The sequence below is a fragment of the Macrobrachium rosenbergii genome, chromosome 50 (genome assembly GCF_040412425.1).
Source record: "Macrobrachium rosenbergii isolate ZJJX-2024 chromosome 50, ASM4041242v1, whole genome shotgun sequence".
Classification (NCBI taxonomy): domain Eukaryota; kingdom Metazoa; phylum Arthropoda; class Malacostraca; order Decapoda; family Palaemonidae; genus Macrobrachium; species Macrobrachium rosenbergii.
The window spans coordinates 12,639,223-12,660,000 of NC_089790.1; the positions used below are offsets into that span (position 1 = coordinate 12,639,223).

Genomic DNA, 20,778 nt, shown 5'->3' on the forward strand with positions numbered 1-20,778 from the left:
ATATATATATATATATATATATATATATATATATATATATATATATATATATATATATATATATATATATATATATATATATATATATATATATATATATATATATATATATATATATATATATATATATATATATATATATATATATATATATATATATATATATATATATATATGTATATATATATATATAAAGCCATTCTCTCTTAGGTACAACTATATTGTCCAACAGTGTTTGATGGACCTGCTTGCTTCTGACATTATAAGTGAGTCATTCTTGCAGCATTACCATATCTGTAATTTTGTCCATACGCTCTCATACCATTGGACAAATTTTGTTAATGATGGATACAGACATTATGCTTGTTTCCCTGTCAATGACTAAAATTTTGCCCCTCCGATAGCCACCCTCCATATGGGGGTTATGGCAACTCTGTCTGCCTAACATTTTCAGATCATGGACAGTAGACACACCCTCAAGTGTTTGAAGTCACAGAGGTAGTAAAACACTTCAAGTACAAAGCCCCAGGTGAATCAACAATTAAGATGATGATACTGCAAAGAATGTAAGATTAAACACTCACACTGTATCATTTTTCACCCGCCTTACAGAAGTTATCTTTCACTTCATGGAGATGCTAGGAGAAGGCATCAGAAAGATAAGTAGCTAAATGTTCACTAACCATTTTGAAATGACTACGTAATTCTTGTAGAAGATAATTAATAATGTTTCAGATGCCTGGCAGAGAACAACTTAAACCACAACAGCACAGGTTCACAAAGGGAGATGAACACAGCCCACATCCAGAAGAAGAGAGGCAGCTTTATTATGGTAATATATCAAGGGCCTTTGATAAAACCTGGCATAGTGGGATTATACATGCCAGCTACTTCAACAACTGAACAAGTCCATTCAAGAATCTCGTGTTGTTTCTTAGTAGATTAGAGTTGAAGGAAATGTGAAACCAGATGCACAATCAGGGAATATCCACAAGAAACAGGAAACAAGTGTGTACTCTTTCCCGATCCTGTTTAGACCTTTACCTATGAGAAAATGATCCCCTCCTTAAGCTGGATACAAGCAGTATTTGCAATAATCATATGCAGGTCATCAACACATAAGTGAAGGAAAGAGATGGCTAGATTGGACAAGGAGAGAGCAAGAAAGTATACACATGAGAAATGAAAATTCCTACCAAATGAGACAAATTTCACATCATCTCTGCCTTAACCAAAAAACCTACACCTGTTATGGTACAAGGCAGACCAATCCCATTGAACAACATTATAGGTATCCTATGGATATGGCCATGAAGAATGTATCTGGGGTCCCACTCAAGTGATGATTTTTAAGGCATGTGAAATTTACAAAAAAATGCCCACGTTCCTGAAAGAATTTTAAATGTGAAAAATCAACTGAGAAAATACTTGAATATCCTGCAGTAATTTTTTGAACAGTAAGCAAAACAACTACTGCAAAACGCAAGCATTACAGAAGAAATTAATTCGGAAAACTTACAATGAAGCCCCTTCATTGTCCAGTGTTAAGAGAAGAGTACATGTGAGGTAAAAGGAAAAATACTTGAGCACCTAGTTTCATTGCCTTGGCAAGAAGTCCTCACATTGCCTAAGCATATCTGATTATTTAGTGTAAACTGCTTAGGCCCTACATTATAAAATAAAACAATGAACTTGTGTTACCTAATTTACAAAGTAATGTACACTAGCATGGCAATAGATCTTTTTACGAGATTAGTCAAAATGAAAGGTTGTAAAGAAAATCAAAATCAAGAATTTATTCTACTTTTCCTGGATCCAGTACCAAAATAAAAATCTTTTCTCCATATTAGTGACATCCTCCTTCTCTCTCTACAAAATATTCTGCTAATGATTCACCGGATAAATTAGGATTCCAGCCTATGGTCATGATTTGGGTAATCAAAAACTCTACTCTATCAATACACAAATTCTACCTATTATTTGCACTACCACATAACAGAGTTACTACACTAACAACAGCAAAGTTTACAGCAATTTCATGGTAAGATATAAGATATAACTGTCATCTTTAGCATCCTCAATTTAGAAAAATTATAATAATCCATACGATAACTCTTACTCATCCACTCTTACAGATATAATAATAATAATAATAATAATAATAATAATAATAATAATAATAATAATAACTGAAGGTCTTTAGAAAATTATACACTGAAACTGTATGTTAAGTACTTTAGGAACCTTTTGTTTTTCTTGACTGTTCAAATTAAAGTACTTTTTTGGAAATCATGAAAACCACAAAAAGCTATTGCCTTTCATTTCAAATTCTTCTTTCTATCTATATAAGGAATTTCAAGCAAGATACAATATACAGTAGTCAAGTAAGACATGGGAAACATATGAGAAATGCCTAACAGCAATATCCACAGAAAAATCTGTCACAAAGAAATACATATTTAGATAAAAAGAAAGAAATCACAACATTGCATCTAGAACTGGATTACTGGCAGAGGGGAAACTTTTCAACTTGTTCCCTAAAGATGAACATTTAAACAACTAAAATTTACTTTGAAACTTGATTAACTGTCGTTTGTGGAATCCTCACCCACTATCACATAATCTGATGTTACTGACAGTATGAAAAGCTAAAGATGCCCCATTCTCAAGAATTTGATGAAACAGAACATGGCTAAAAATTCAACAATGTGTATAGAAGCTGACATTAATGGGAAACTGAGCTGAGATAGGTACCCACAGAAGTCTTTTTATCTTTCTATTGTAAAGATGATAAACAAAGGATTCATAGCAATCAAGATGAATGATTACAACAACATAGAAATCTTGGAAGTATGAAAAATTATGCCATAGATACAGTCAATACAGTAAATCCTAAACAATCACTGGCTTGAGAGATCCCAGATTATTTCAACTGCTGCTACTGCACAGAGGAAGGCACTTTGAAGGAAGTGATAACAATGATAAAGTATGTGCTTGGCACCTGATGTTATTCTTACCTGCAAGGAAAAGGGTGTAAAGGTAGCAAATGTCCGGTTCAGTTTTTGAGGAGCTCTTGAAACCAGGTTCAGTTGATCTTCATAATAAGGCCATGACATATCTACAACATCTTCTCTTGGACCTAAAGAAGAACATTTTCTTTACTGGACACTTGGGTTCATACAAAGATACATTTCCATAAATGTAAATACTTAACGGGCAAAACATTACGTTTTAAAACCTTCATCAGAGGTCCAAATAAATCTCACTTATCAACACCTCATTAAATGGTGAATATTCTCTTTACTTGACACTTTCATACAAGGATAAATTTCCAGAATTGTATATACTTAAAGGCCAAAACATCTCATTTTAAAATTGCATCAGAGGACAAAATTAATTTTGCTTATTAATACCTCATTACACGGTGAAATCATTCCAAGACTCATAACTTGAATTAAAAATCAACCTAAATCAAATAATCCTCTTGAAAAGTGACCTAGACACCCTATACACCCCTATAAGGTGTTTCAGGGATTTTTAACCTAAGGTAAAGTCACAGGTTATCTACTGTTTTCTTTACTCAGGATACCCATTAGGGTTTAGCAATAAAGAACAAAAAACACACAGACCTATATATGCATTATTCCTTGTAGATGTAATGTGACTTACCTAATTATGTCAGGTCTGGCTGCAGGATTACTGCGTCTTCCCTGTTTAAAAAAAAACAGCACTGTTCCTGAATAATAACCGCAAGTAATAACCACCCCGTACACTCAGAGACTTCTTTGCAAGAAACATTTCTGAAGTTAGCTATATATATATACTGTACTCACCTTTTGGATGCCATGTGACTTAGGGAAGGAGTGAGGGTCTGCCTTTTACTGAGAGACACTAAAATAATTTTCTACCCCTGTAGTGAGAGTAGTTTGTTTGTGCTAAGGTGCAGGAAAAATAGGACCATCTGGGACGTTTGCCATGACATCTTGGTAAGCATTGAGTGCTTGAACCAGGTATAATGTTTTATATAAAATAATAATTTCCCTTATCAGAAAAGGGAATTTTTCTTTTAAAAAGTTCTTGTTCTTGGCCAGGAATAATGGGCCAAGAGAGAACAGTTCATGATAACTAGGCACATGAGTGATGAAACGTCCCTGTCCAAGAGGGCCCGGTATGCTAAATACAAGCTCCTGACGCAAAAGCAGTCAAGAAGAATGCCTTCTGGAGAGTAGGAGTTGTAGTTTTATTGGACACACTGAACTGAGGGAATGACAGCAGTCTAAGGACCTTATTCAGGGACCAGGTAATTTCTATACAGTATTAGAATAAATTCCAAAACCAAAAAGCAACAGTTCCGGCAGTGCTTTCCTGTATGCCATGACTGTTGTAATAGCAAGGCATTTGAACTCAAAAGATTTATAATAAAATGTAAAATTGTTTCAAGAGAGTTCAACTGGCTCTCAGCATGTAGGTAATCTAACCACATTTTCCATATGAACTGCCATGTCATATACAGTGAACCCCCCGTATTCGTGGGGGATGCGTCCCACATCCCCCCGCGAATAGGTCAAATCCGCGAATGCTTAAAACCCCTCTAAAAACACTTAGAACTGCCCATTTTGATAGCTTAAACCAAGAAAAACCCAGTAAAAATGTTTATATCTGAGTATTTTAATAGTTTTATCACAAAAAGTGCATTTATTCATGAAAATTATATGAAAATACAGTAATTAGTGAATATTTCTCAGTGAAAAATACCGCGAATGGGCGAATTTTCCGTGAATGATGGCTAGATATGTTCCACAGAGAAACCCGCGAATGTGTGAGTCCGCGAACCATGAGAACACGAATACGGGGGGTTTACTGTAGATAAAATCCATAGTTTTTGCACTAAGTACCTAGCAATGTCAGGTACATAATCTTCATAGTGGACAAGATTTAAAAAATCCACAAGTGAAGGTCATGTTCTGAAAGTAAGATGCCTAGACAACTCCCCCCCTTCTGTTGAAGAAAAAAGGAACCAATGACTATTCAGGGCCACTAGATAAGCTGTTCCGTTGAAAGCTAGTAAATTGTTCAAAGGCTTCAAAATCTGGAATAGAGGAAAAAGGTATATCATCCTCCATTTGTTCCAGTCTTATAGGAATGCATCTCTTACTATTGTCTGAATGACCATATTCAGAGACACACATACACACACACACACTGGAAGCTAATGGTTCTTGCATGTGGTAAAAATGCACTCATAAATGTGGAAGCATGTTGACTGACTTAAGAGGGGCTGAGTGTGACCCCAACCTCTTGATATAAGACATTGCAGTCATATTGTCTAGGACCAACAAAATGTGGGCCCCTTCTGGAGGTTTCAATTTTCTCAGGTGGAAAGACAACACATCCAGGAAGTTGATATGACACTTCCTCAGAACAGGTGACCATCTTCCTGCTACTGTACCTGACAAACCTCCCAATGGCCTTTCCAACCTGTCAGGGAGACACCTGAATGTATTATCACTCATATATACAGTGGAGTCAGGTCGACCTGTTTGCCAGACTTCTTCCAGGCTCATGTACAGAGTATCTTCCCAATTTCAGATGTAGGTGATCACACAGCCTTTTCCTGGCATGTGAAAGCTAGACTGTTTACATCCTACAGTCAAAATTGCAGGATTAGATCTACCACAAATGCGAGTTGTAACAGGTCCAAGTCTTTATCTTAGATGAGAACACTTTAATTTCACCAAGTCCACAAATTGGGACAAAGGAATTTCACTTAATCTTTATTTTAGAGGGGCACAGTAATTTCACTAAGTCCACAAATGGACTTATGATTTTTCACTTGAGTCACTTCAAAAAATCTTAACACTCCTTGCCCTTGAAGCCCTGTTCTGCCTGCCTTCCCCGCACACCTCCGCTTATAAGCGATTATCTGTGTGTGTGTCTGCTGTGATGTACTGGTTAAGGCATTGCTAAACTTACGCACTTTTTTCCTCTTGTTTCACCCCATGGGTTCTTTTCACATTCACTGTCTCTTACATTTAGTTCTGTGAATTGTTACTACGTTAATGACTTCTAAAGTCTGGTTAACAACATAAGAACAACAGCTTCTATCATATATCTTGAGGCAAACAGCTCCTCGATTCTCCCAATAAATTTCTTGACCCACTGATGGATTTGCATTTTATATATATATATACTATATATAAAGTATATATAAATACAGTGATACCTTGTGATTCAGACTTAAATCATTCCAGAAGACTGTCAAAATGTCAAAGTACTGAGCAAATCTTTCCTATAAGTAATAATGTCAACTGGATTATACTCCATTCGAGACCACAAAAAATACAAAAAATAAAAGCATATGGACCTGACTTCAACAAGCCTAGCATGCAGAAATCATACAAAAACCTACACAAAATAAATAGATGAAATAAATGCAAATTTACTCTCACTTTACCTGTACTGTACTCAAGAAAGTTAATAGCACATATGGAAGGTGGTGAGGAAGATGGAGAAGAGGGGAGATGTCACTGTTTGGAATGGACAACAGTTAAAGAAAAGGTATAAACCACCCATAAGTTAAAGTAAAGAGGCCTATACTTATCCATGTATCACCTATAATAGACATTCCACTCATGGCTAACGTGACTTCCTTTCTCACTACCATCCCAATGAGTCCTACAGAAGTGCCATTTGGTAGAGGTCCGCCCCATAAACCATCTGGAGGGTCCACAACATGGTACCTAAAAAGAAACTAAATAACTCCAAATTTCTAGAAAAATAGGAAAATTAAATACGTATAAGACATGCACTAGATGACAACATGGTTTTCTTCAGGTCAGATAATCACTCCGTTGTTGGGCAGATGGTTAAAACTTGTATATTCGAACAGCATATTAGAAAGCAATATGATGGAGTCTAACCTATAAAAGACTCTCTAGATAATAATATAAATATAAGCCTAAGAATGTGTAAACTTGATCCATTTATTCCAAAATAAACAAAATGAACAGATTTTACAGTAAAGCTGGTCCAAAGTAAAATGGAGTTAAAAGAAGGAGTAACTGTTATATAGGTTACATTACTGTGAATCTTACGCCGGTGACATCATTACTGTAAACAAGAAACCTGGAATATTGAAGACTCCCTTTCATGAACTATCCAACAGTAATTTGATTCTGGTAATTTTACTCAAGCAACTGTCAATGAACTAGGATAGCAATGGTGGGGGTCACTGTAAATCTACCAACTTACCAATAAAATCTCAAAAAACACTGAAGGTCTTTATAGCTATTTTTTACAATGCTTTGTTCAAAATCCTTAGCTGTTTACATCCCCAGACACCTCGTTAAAATTTCACTTCATTTGAAAGTATAAAACCAATTTGTTTAGCTACTTGTTCTTGATAAGCCGCTTTTTATTTAAATGTTCAAACCAGCAATGGGTTTCAGTGATAGAGGCATGGATTATTTTATTTCAAGGCTGAGGTCTTAGCCATCAATTTTTCTTATTCTCACAAACATAATTTAATAACACTACATGATCAACTATACTTTGGAGATACTTTCCCATCGATGGAAGTCTTCAAAAATTCTTAGTGCACACTCAAGCTAACTATGTGCCCTTCTCACTAACAATTTACTATGTTGAATACCAAAGGTTGTTTATAAAAATTGAAGGAGAATATGCAATAAAAGGATTTGGAAGATTTGTTAAATTAAACTTTCCACAATGATTAATCTAGGACTAGGACACTGTCCCTTCTAATGCCTTTATGGGATAAACAAACAAATTTGTGAAATCAAGCTTATTTACATTCAGCCATAATACTCACAAGGTAAGCATCATATATACAAAAACTAAAACTAGTCGGTTTTTTTATAATGGAAAAAAATCTGACTGCTAAGAGAAAAGTTAAAACACTTAAAAAAACTGATTACATAAAAAAAATCCCCTGATCCTAATACTTACGTGTAATTTAGAACAGGGCTCAGAGTATCTAGAATACCAATGTCCATTCCATACGCAGGTATAATATTGCCATCTGGATCAATCTGCCTCTTCTTCATGAGAGGCAAATTATCATTGCCTCCTGCAATGATCTCTCGTCCTCTCAAGTCTGCATACTGATCACGAATATCTGACATCAACAGGGCAGGTAAAAGTCTCATGCTTCGGGAACTCAGAATATCCCAAGTGCCTAAGTTGCGAAAGCTTGGAAAAACAAGAAAATCACATTTTGTTATTATGAAGGGCAAATCTTTCTATTTATCAATTAAAAGGACTATCAAAAGTATTCTGAACCTGTCTTATTATATTGTTAATCATTAAGCCTGGCAAGGAACCAAGATGTTGACATTTAATGATTAAATAAATAAATTCAAGATTATATCTACATTGATGGTGAAGTAATGCATGTGATTTTATTAAAAAAATATTTTATTTTCATTAACCTTTAGTTTTCCTGTAGGATGTGTATGAAACTCTAAACTTACTCCATGATATTGATTCTTTAATACAGTATTTAATCATAAAGATGCTATTACAGGCAAAATTATTTTCTTCGGTCTAATGAAAAGTAATTAAAAGATTTCTGTTATAATAGTTCATTTATTTGGGTTACATATTACATATATTGATCTATTATTTGTATTATCTGTCATGGCTATTATGCTTTATTAAGTTTGGTCACAGTAATAGTACAAGGGTATATGCCCCATGTACATTTTAGGAGGAGAGGTGAAGAAATTTTTAAGTTGTATACAACTTATGTTTCAATGTATATAAATTATTATCTTCATATACACAAAATAACCTACAATTTGGATTATACAATCAATCCACATGAAGGAAAGTCTGAAGAAAAATACACTGATGAAATCTAGTTTAGCCCTGTTTCGTACTCCACCATACCTTGACAAGGGTACCTGCCTTCACCAAGGTGTGCAAGAATGTGGTATAAATTGATACGCCAGGATATGTGTAAATCTCAAAGTCAAAACCATATTAGGCACACCCGAACATTTCTCTGGACATGTATGCTAGCCCATGGAATAGGAACCAAAGGGCTATACATCGACATTTTATAGATACCCACAATAAGAAGCCATCCCTACATGGGCTGACCGACAGCACTAGAGTCACACGCTCAGAAAATAACTAGGTCCACCTTTCAATTGCCGAAGTTTGAAGCAATGCGACCCAGAAATCATTTCTAAGTATTCAGCAAGAGTCAAATCACATATAATAATAATAATGTTTATACCTCCTTTGATGTCATTTTGAGTTTGCCTGTTTTCAATTTTACGGTGATTTTTAATCTACAAAAACCTTTTATCGATTTATGCACCTTTATAACGGTTAGCAACAACAGTAAAATCCCTTAGAAAATTGAAATAAATAAAAAAGTAGAGAAGCACATAAAAATCCCAAATTTTAAAAATAATTAGCATTTTTCCTTGGTATACAAACTAGTCTTTTACATTGGAGTATCCCTCCACACCAGTTGGAATTGGCCACTGACCTTAACAACAAGGAATTAACTAGTGGTTAAAGGGGTGAGTTGGGGTATACACCTCACTAACCAACCAACACTAGCCACTGTTCCTTCAGTTGCAGGGACAGAGCAGCGCAATTGGGGTGGGTTTAATCATATAAAAGACTAGTTTGCACATCTATGAAAAATACAAATAACTTTTAAAGTTTATTTGTTCCTGACGAAATACAAAACATTATCTTCTATACAGGTGGGAGGTCATCCCCTTCAATCATGTCATGCTTTCAACTGCACATGCAACCAGGGGATGCCATTACTCCTCCACTCCTGCCAATCTGGTGAAAAGGTTGACGACAAGAGCAGTAGGGCACTGGGCTAGAGTGCCCTGCCTATAGAAGGGTACTCAGGTACGGAAAAGTCACTGAAGAACCATGAAATCTTTGAGCTGTAAAAGCTGACATACCTTGGAGACCACCAGAATGGAATACTTATGAAACCTGTGACTGGTAAGCGACACTCGAGTCAAAAGGTTGCCTCACACCCAACCTCACTGAAATACTTTTCGGGACTGGTTGTCTCTTCCCAGCCAGGCTTAGGCCAGAATAAGGAAAGATTTGATCAATAATGTCCTCATGGCTGTTGGGTAGGATCCTGGGCCAGATACAGTTTGAGTCAGTGATGGACCAAACCCTCAAACTGCAACTCAAGGACATAATCAGAGTCAGGCTCTTGAAACAGGTGGTTGTGAAGATACTCCATCTGTGGACCTGCAAGGAAACTCTTGCCAAACAGGTCGTTCTGATTCCCCTGGCTGTGCAGATGGTTAAACACAGTGATGCCTCCTTGATAGGGTGGGGAGGCCACAGGGAAGAATGTTAGGCAAATTGAATATGTGTCATCAATTTTCTGGAACTGATGGCTATCTTTCTGTCTCTTGTTGATCCTAAACATGTAACAGGTCTCAAAATTAAACTTCACAAAACTTAATTTGGATTTGGTAAAAGTGCGTGAAAGAAAAGTTACGTAAAAAATCTTACAAATATTTTTACTTTTTTTGCAATATCGCTGAAATTCACATTTATGAATGAACAGCTTTGACCAAAGTGCTGTACTATTGAATATTGTATTTCTTATCTTACCTTACAATATCTTGAGGATCAGGTCGAGTGATAAAAACTTTGGCTTGCATTTCTTCCTTCACTGCTAGGAGGATAACTTGCGTACCTTCATCAATGTTCCCTTTAAGACCAAGAATGACTTTTTCTAAATTGGCTATGTTATCCAAAATGACTAGCCATGAAACAAAGTGACTATCAAGTTCCTTTTCTTGAACCTGTGGATCAATCAAAATAATAAATGAGCTAAAACTTGAACAAACACTTAAAAATGCAAAAAAAAAAAAATGACATATCTGTAAAGTACTTTGTATTTTCCATGTATTCAAACTAGAGCCTTTTTCATAGGGGTATCCTTCCGCATGAACTAGAGGTGGGTCACTGATCTTGTTAGCAATGGTGGTTAACTGGTGGTAACAGGGTGGTGGTCGGGGGAGTTTCCCCAACTAAAAATATGTAGAATCTCAAAGGTCCAAAATGGTTACAAATATCACCAATTGTCTAAATTTTTTTTAGGAAAACTTTGATATTTTCAAGAATCCTATACAGTACAACCACTTCCGTCAATATCAACATTAATTGTAACAAAAAAAAAAAAATTGAAGAACAATAAACAATCTAAAAAGTGGTCAAGAGCATGATAATTTTTATGCTGTTTCAAAACAATTTTGATTCCATTTGTATTGCTATCATTATCATCAACAGTGTTATTGTAAAAATATTAGTGATGACATTAATTTCATCTGATGAGTAACTTAGTTGCATTACATCAAGAACTGACAAACCTTTTCAAAAATTTCCAAGATAACATTAGATGAACACAGGAGCATTAGTAGTTGTCTCCCTGTGGCAGGAGCAAGCAAATGACCCAGTTCCAGCAATGCCTTTTGGTATCTGAAGATCATGAGACCTGTTTTCTCTCTCAGTACAGATGCTAAACTTCTCACAACATCTGAAAATAGTGACTGATTTAAGATGATTAGTTAATTTATTATCTTCATAGGATTTTTATGTTATACTATACGTACATATAAATAAATATACTGTATATATACGTACATATATATATATATACTGTATATACATACATACATATATATATATATATATATATATATATATATATATATATATATATATATATATATATATATATATATATATATACATATATACTGTATATGTATGTATATATATGATATATATATATATTGTATACACATATGTATATATATTTATTTATGAACACATACCAGTTGATAGGAACATTGAAATAATCCTCAAAATGATAAACGACATGGGACTTAACACCCTAACACATCATAGAGGACACCCTTCAGCATCTTTGAATAAGCATCAAGAAGACCATTTTTTCAGCCAGTAGGCGAGATGGTCACAATGGGCTCCCAACTTATGGTAGCCCTGGTGGGTGGAATAAACCACAGTGGTCTTGGCTCCACTAGCCTGTTTTGGCTATGTGGCCCTGTTCTGTGCCGATGGAGTGGTTAAGTTAATCAGTCATCTTTAGCTTTAGATATGGGCTAGGCCTAGGAGCAAATGCACATAGTAGCCTAAGCATTTTTAGAGTAGACACTGCAAAGGGAATAAGACCTAACCATATTTACCTTGACTTAACATAACCTCGGATGTTGTGCCTTTACCTGGTGAAGCGGGGGGGGAGTGCATCACACCCACAGGACCCTCCAACTAAGTCGCGACCCTTCATTCACTTTGTATTCTACTAATTTATTGTCTACACAAAATTATATATTTTTGTCTAGCATTACCGATAATCAATTCGTTAATCATAAATACAGAAGAAATAAAAACTTTTTGAGTTCCTGGAAACTGCCTCGACACCAACACTTCGATCAAAAGAATTACACCCGAGTGCGTAAGTAAATTACTTCGCTATTAATCATCTATTTTGCTTTTGATGAATAGCCTAAGGAGACACACGGTCCGGGGCTACATAGGGCTCTGATTAACATAACAAATAGAGCTTTGGCACTTTTACCTTTTGTTCCAACTTTTATTGGTCCCCAATGAGATTCCGAGTATTCAAGTAATTCAACACTTTAAAATGAGAAGCCTTGACTTTGTAGTAGTAATGAGGAGTATTTTCTTTGAACGGCTTCCCTTTTCCTTTTATTTTGCCTTCTGTTTGCTTGAATAATTTTATTTATAGTGCGATATATTTCTGACAATAAATTCATTCCTTTTTTTCAGTTTCATTTACATACAGATCTGTGAATAGCAAAATGTTAGCTATTAGTTCCCCTTTATCTTCCTAATAAGGCTGTTGCACAAATCAAAATCTGTTCGTAATACAGTTATATGCGTGGTTGTTGTTGTTTTAGATTTAGCTGGCCTTGTGCCAGCACGGGCTCTTGCTCCTAGAGCAGCCCGTAACTCTATGTTGATGATGAGTCTGTGAGATGGGTAGGTTAATGAAAACTTTACTATGATACATGAAAGTGATTTTGGTTGGGGTGTATATGCGTGGCGGCAATAAATAAATAAAAAAAAATCTAAATTTTAAAGTACCTCATCGTACTATAAACATTCGGATTCTTCCCTTTAATCTTTTCTTGTCGTTTAACTCTGGTGCGTCTAATCTAGCTTACTAATCAGGATTTTTTTTTTTTTTGTGAAGATATCAACAGATCTCAAATGCTCTTAGCTCAGTGCAATGAAGATAGCGCATACCATTATAGACCCTTTACAGTCCATTCGCCGTCCGATTTACAAAATATAACTGTCAGAGGATTATTGTAAATTCTCAATTTAATCTCCCTTCCTACCGTAGGCTGCAATATACAAATAAATTTATATAGGTGTGTGAATCTATGAACTTATAATTATGAACTATATTCAGCTACCGATATGAACAAAAGCAGAGAGAGGAAAGTGTAATGAATTATACTCTGTAATACTTTGTACCCTTACCTTCAAATACCTCTTCATAGAGAATACGCACATGAAGAGGTTCTTTTTATCCATCTTTACAAGTAGTGCCTTCAAAAGCTCTGACAGCTCAAAACTGAAAGCAAATGGAAACATTTCAGATATGATTAAAGTCTTCAATGAGGAATTTATTAACAATGCTCATAATAATGTGTCAACGTCTGCGAACTTATCGATGGGTGCGGGCAGGACGTGTTTGTGAAGTGCTCTGTGAAAAGTGCCTGACTTGCGCGATGTTCAAAGTGAATATGAGGAAGAGGAAGGAAAAAGAGAAAATGAATACTGTAGAAATTAAATCAAGTAATGGGAAGATCAAACTATCATACGAACATTATTTTGAAAACGTACAAGGGCCCGCCAGAGAGGGAATTATCCCTGTGGAGGGCTGTACATAAAATCAAAGTGAAACAAAGTGAAACAAGTGAGAGAGGATCGGATATAAGGGAAGGGGGCATTAATTTTCTTTCATTAGGTTTGTCAGGCAATTAGGAATCATAATGCTCATTTGTTCTGCGATCCACATTGCATGAAATATGGAGGGCTGACTGCTCTACTGTGACTAAATATGCATGCGTATGGACCGTTCTCGATGGCATTTATGAAACATATAGTTGGCGAGAATGATAAAGCGAGGGTGCTAGTTAGTTAGACTAAAATGGTTTCATACGAAAAGCTGAAACTTCAATTTCAAAACAGACTCATACTTTACATAGACCAAGCAAAGAAGGCGCAGCAATTGCCGATTAAATCCATCGTGAAATGGCACCTTACACAAAAGAAGTTTTGTTTTTCCAAAGACCGACACTAACTAAATCATATATACATCATCGGTTTATCTAGCGGCAACTGTCATGACATTATTAGTCTGACCATGATATGTAACGAAAGTATTTGCAAGTCGAGGTCATGTAACTGTAATCACCGCGTTTCAACTCAAATTTACCCAAATGACACACGAAATGAACGTTACAAACATATGGGACTCTAATCTTGCATGATGGGAAACAAAATGAAAGACAAAGAAAATTAGTTAAATCAGCATGAAGTGTGGATGGAAAAAAAAATTGAATAAACTTACCTATCAAAAGAAGGAGACCGAAAATCCATTGATTTTAAGGACGAAGAGCTCTCATTCGCACTTTCTGCTGGACAGAAGTAACGGCTTAACACGACCAACGCTGTTAGGAGGAAGTGCAAAGGAAAAAGACGAAAAATGAGAGACGGGAAAGATGAGTGGAAGACGTGATCGAAACTACATGAGTAAATAATCAGTTTTAAGGAACTCTCTGGATAACAGATTACACAGTGGCATGTAACGGTAACTATAAAATATGAAGTAGAAGAAAGAAATGTTGAAAAGACGATAGATAAAGAGAGAGATACAAGAAAAGGTCTCCATCCTCAGGAGCAGCAAATATGCATGGAAGGTATAATGTGATATAATGTCTGTGAGGGATGATCGGGATGGAGGAACAGTAATTGCTGTGCTGATGAGCTCTTGATGTAGCTACATGAAGCAGCTGGTGTTTTGTTAGTGTTCTGCAAAATGGTTTCAAACGTGGCATTGAACGTTTTTTTTTTTTCTCCTGAAGTCATCTCTATTATAGGAGAAGTTTGCGTATACAATGTCACAATACAACAGAGGGTGATCATATATCACAGATAGATAGATGGACAGATAAACAGAAAGATAGATTGATTTACTGTAGGGAGTAGGCTGAGTTGTGCTTACCTAAATACCTTGCAGCTGTTAAAGACATTCTGGATCGTCCATAAAAGTAAACGGGGATCCTGCAAAGATATTCTTTATAAAAATAAGCTCATAAACTATAACGGGCGTTTTAGATGTTCGCAAATTACCGATAGTCACATAGTGTCATTTAGAATAAAGATAAATTAGCCTATTTAAAAATCAGTACTTGATTTATGAGATTTAACCTGTCAAACCAAGTACTGAGGCACTATCGACCGTTCAGCATATGATAGTGAAGAGAGGGAGATGCAGTGGTTGAACAGCAAGATAAAGAGATCCAAACAGTAAAGGAGATAAGTACGAGTATGTAACGGTGAAACTGGGAGAAAACCTCAAAGTTGCACTAGGAAGTAACAGAGAGATGTTGGACAAGACTTGAAGAAAGAAGCGGGAATGGAGGCAGAACTAGTGTTAGTGACGCCCGGGCCGGACTCTGAAAGTGCCGCCACATTCCCGTGCTAAAAAGTACTCAAGTGGTGAAAATTAAACGCATATTTTAGGCCTTAACATCTCAATCATTTATTTTTATTTCATAAAGCCGTTGTCACAAATCGCTTACTGTTCAACAGCAGAGTCGATAAATCGCTGTTCAGTGTTCCGACCAGACGAAATATGCTAGAAAGTCTAGAATTATGCCAGAACAGACCTGCTCAAAAGATGCCAGAGTGCCGCCCTCCCCACCTCCCACAGACAGAATGCAGACAGCCCCAACCCCGCCCCCCTTAGTTACACTACTGAATGGAGGTAAAGTAAGGTGGTAAAAAAAACGTGGGTACAGTTTGGCAACACAGGGACGCAATACACACCCTTTTGTTTTGTAATGCCTACAGTCCACAACGTGAGGTGCACTGACGTCACTATACCCCTAAGGAGGAAAAAAAATCAGTAATGCAGGACAAGCAACTAAGTTCTGCAATTACACATCATCAGATTTCATTAACATGGAAGTTGCTTACTGAAGACACTGATTTGTCACAAAAAGCTAATTGTCCTTCTTAATAAATGTTCAGAAAAACTTTATTATGCAATAAGCAAATCTATTATGCCTTTACTATAAAAAATATTTAAGTACATAATTCTTTAACTGACTGGGTAAAAAAAAAATATGTAAACTGATAACGATTTCTCTCTCTCTCTCTCTCTCTCTCTCTCTCTCTACGAGTTCGTGTGTTTTGAAGTGTTTAAACGTTTCTTTTAATTATCACTCAGAACTTACTTCTTGTCTAAAGTTCCAAAATTAAGTTTATTTTTTCAAAAAAGTATATATATATATATGTATGTGATGTATATATGTGTGTGTATATGTGTATATATATATATATATATATATATATATATATATATATATATATATATATATATATATAAATTGGAAGTTTCTTCTTAAAGGTTTAATGGTAATTATAAAAATGAAATATTCAAGTCTTATCATTTAATTCATGTGGTTTCCTTTGTGACATACTCTCTTAGGTATTATTTCAAAGCGTAAAATGTATAACAGGACTAAACTGCTACCATGAAAATCTTATAAAATATACAAAAGGGGTTACTCTGCACAGCACACTGCGTAAATACGAAGTAAATTGGGCTACTTAACACTGAACAATCTCATTATCTTTGAAGTATATTCTGACTGAAGCTTATCTGCAATTTCAGATAATTCCGACAAATTATTTTTATTGCAATCTTGCGTGTATATTGAACACGATGCATAAAAGATGTGGATTACTGGACTTTAATAGGCTTTATTTAAAGTATATAGTGCAGCCTACTTTGCATTATGAGCGAGGTACGAAGCAGATTACGCCACATTATGTTTGGCAAATAACAGACAATGCCGAATGCTGTAAGTTACAAAGAGTACAATTATATTATGATTAAAAATAATGCGCCTGGTAAACAAAAGAGTACAATATGATGTTCTTAACCACCTGACAAAATTCAGTGCAATCAATAATTTGGAAGAATTCGTTAATTATGTGTACGCGTTCTCCAGGAAAGGCGAGCCAGGTACCTGGTGATAGGCGTTGGATCCCGAAGGTGTCCTTATCAACTGGTCATCGCGGAAACCAAGGGTTTTACCATAATTACAGAATGTGAACATTATCACGCGACTTTATAGCATTTAACGAACACCCTTTGCAAACTATTTCATTCGTACTGTTTCAAATATCTAAGAGTAAAAGAAGTAATTGCCATACTGCTGCAAGCTCCCACTAGTGAACTAAATATGAATATACCAAATATCCATAAATATATTTCTTAAACACAAAAAATTCTTCCCATATTATTCAAACAGTTTTACGCCAGACTCGATACGCACATATCTTTTCATTCGAAGCCTGAGGTAAATTTTTATTTTTGTGAGATACGCAAAACATGCATACATGCATAAATACCTATATATACATATATATATATATATATATATATATATATATATTATATATATTTATATATATATATATATATATATATATATATATATATATATATATATATATATAAAGTGTGTGTGTGTGTGTGTGTGGATTTTACATAATGTATGTCGGCCTCTGAAGAAATCAACAGCTGTCAAGACGATATTAACCCTATTATAATTAAACAGAGAATATAACTACAAATGAGATGCATCATTAGGTTAAAAGGCCAATACGTGATAAAAGCAATTTGACGAAACCGCCTTCAAAGTTAGGCAATATTACGATGAGGAGTTCAGAGGTTCACCAACTGAACATCTAACAGGCTTTAAGATTACTGGCGTACGTGAATTGAATTGAATATAGAATTTAGGCCAGAGGCCAAGCGCTGGGACCTATGAGGTCATTCAGCGCTGTAACGGAAACTTATAGTAAAAGGTTTGGAAGGTGTAACAGGAGGAAAACTTCGCAGTTGCACTCTGAGAGAGGGTGGAAAGTAAGATGGAGGAAAGAATATGAATGGAGGTATAGTAAAAGGAATGAAATAGGTTGCAGCTAGGGGTTGAAGGGACGCTGCAAAAACCTTAAGTAATGCCTACAGTGCATCGCATGAGGTGCACTGACGGCACTTCCCACCTACGGGGTCTTAGCAAATGTGAAAATGTTATTTTTAGCTAAATGGTTGACCAGCGAGTGCACGGGGTGTATTGGCAAGTATATTTCGAAAGTTTTAAGAACAAAAAAAAACATGAACAAAAAAAAAAAAAAAAAAACATGAGTTGACAAGACCTGATGAGAAAGAAAGGGTTAATTTTGAAATGGACTTAGGTTTTCCATTTTCTGTTATGTCGGAGTTGACAAGACATAGATGAACCTCCATGCATATATATATATATATATATATATATACAGTATATATATATATATATATATATATACGTATAGCAAAGGGTTAATTTCGTTTAATAACTTAACGATGGACTTAGGGGTTTTCCATTTCAACACTGGGACGCGAACCCTGTTAAAGACTCCAAAAGGTTATTGATGTCGAAAATTATATATGTACACACCGCGCCATCTTGATAGTAATCATATGGACACACGTCCCAGTGGTACCTGTTCATTTATCACTTATATAAATTCCCCTTCGTGATAATTTCCATCGAGATACTCGAGGTAAAGTGAATTTGATATAAATACATTTGTAGCTTCATGATTGTATATAAATATATATGATTAAAAATTTATATATATATATATATATATATATATATATATATATATATATATATATATATATATATATATATATATATATTGCACGTGTATCTGTGTATGTATGTGTGTACCTTAAAAATCTTTTTCCATATTTAATCCACCCTTTCTTCTATTTTACGTTTTGTTTTATTCCTCTTATTAAAAAAAACATTAACAGTACAAATAAACTGCAACGCAGCTACGGCTTAGACGGAGCTTCGGTGTTGACACAGTTGGAAGACGCTCATTACCTGAGAAGATTCACGAGACACGTGCTCTCTCATTCACCTTTGCAATGGGGAAAAAATGTTAATGAGCTACTGGTATTAGGTGGAAAAGTCAGTTATTAAACATGATCATGTATTGACGTTTCTCCGTGACTGAACGCGCTAGAACCAGATTCTCGTAGCAGAAGGTAGATTCTTTATTAATTCCAACATTAGGCTATATGCCATCCCAAATCTCCATTACGTGCTGCGAGAACCGATATATTTCAGTAACTGAAAATTGACCTGGAATCACCAGTTGAAAGAAGAGTGAATACTTGTTCAAAGGGAACTATCTGTTGGTCTGCTTGTGATATAAGATCAAAGGATGTAAAAATCTTTTAATACATGGCTGTAGCTAGCCAACTAGTCTGTACAGAATGAAGCTTCCTCCATGTTCAGTACTAGCACCTCCGAGTGGGTGACGCGTAGATAACAAGCCAAAGTAGCACCGAATACTTTCCCAACTTGCAATTTGCGCACTAAAAACAAGGAACTTTTCCAATCAAGTTGCAAATTATCTACAGCATTTCTCATTCAAAACTTCTATCAACACTTTCTACGACATTCTCGCAAAAGGCTAAAAGATACTTCCCTGTACTATATTCTATATTCCATATCAAAATACTGAATAATACTTGGATCACTTACATGGTTTGGTGATATGAAACATCCAACTGAAGGCGATAATATATATAGAAGGATCATGTTTCAAGTCGTTCAAAACTACTGCTAATGTTACGCATTTGTAACGGTTATCTTGAATTTGGTTCAGAATATGATGTTTTTGCTGCTACGAATGAATAAAAAAAAAGTTTTTAATTTAATATCAAGCCACAACCACGTGAACTTTAGGAGAGATTGTGTTTAACAGCACGATATCCTATACTTGATCCACTTCCAGGGCTACTATTATACTTTCTTCAAAACTCAGTTTCACCATAAATTTTTCACTAAAGAACTCAGACATAATTATCTGATGTGTTCATGACCATATGAATTTTTGTCTCTATTGCTAAAGCACCTATATATATCCAATTTTAACGACTGGCATTATCAGTTGCCGCCAGCCATTCATAAAGCTTTTCACATTTTTTTATGAGCACAATATCTTCGGTTTTCCACGCAATATTCAGTCACCGAAAAATAATCATTAATACTTCTAGAACTGAGACGGAATATTACATTTCACGAACTAATTCATAAAAACACTATAGTCAGTTTTTTACCCCAAGACCTTTGCAACGAGACGAAAATCACATTAAATTTACCTCATCTACCAACCTAGGGTACTGCAATTAAACGTTGCCTGATATTTGGAAGAAAAATGAAATGAATGTTGAATTTAGGCACCTAGGCCTATAGTACTTACATCAAACTCGTGATCCCTTATATGTAGGTGCTCAAGGCTCAGATCTTTAATATGTTTGTGATGCATAGAAACATTTACGTTATCCAACAACTGGGTTTAATGCTTTACGTGAACTGCAAACCTCGGCCAGTCGAA

General features: G+C 35.3%; 1 protein-coding gene across 9 annotated transcripts in view; it reads right to left on the reverse strand.

The window, feature by feature from the left end:
• Nucleotides 1-20,778, reverse strand: part of LOC136832620 (glutamate receptor ionotropic, delta-1-like) — a 34,743-nt gene that overhangs the window by 13,232 nt on the left and 733 nt on the right. For 4 of the 9 annotated variants that reach the window (XM_067093852.1, XM_067093854.1, XM_067093851.1 and 1 more), the window contains exons 2-9: nt 15,308-15,366; nt 14,654-14,753; nt 13,558-13,651; nt 11,394-11,573; nt 10,633-10,826; nt 7,969-8,211; nt 6,613-6,740; nt 3,018-3,139 (exon numbers count right to left, since the gene is read on the reverse strand). In XM_067093852.1, coding sequence (XP_066949953.1) covers nt 3,018-3,139; nt 6,613-6,740; nt 7,969-8,211; nt 10,633-10,826; nt 11,394-11,573; nt 13,558-13,651; nt 14,654-14,753; nt 15,308-15,335 — 1,089 coding nt within the window. In that variant the 5' untranslated portion in view covers nt 15,336-15,366. Of the gene's footprint in view, nt 1-3,017; nt 3,140-6,612; nt 6,741-7,968; nt 8,212-10,632; nt 10,827-11,393; nt 11,574-12,625; nt 12,755-13,557; nt 13,652-14,653; nt 14,754-15,307; nt 15,367-20,778 lie in introns of those variants that run through there. The other 5 variants (XM_067093856.1, XM_067093855.1, XM_067093857.1 and 2 more) reach the window with 3 other exon arrangements.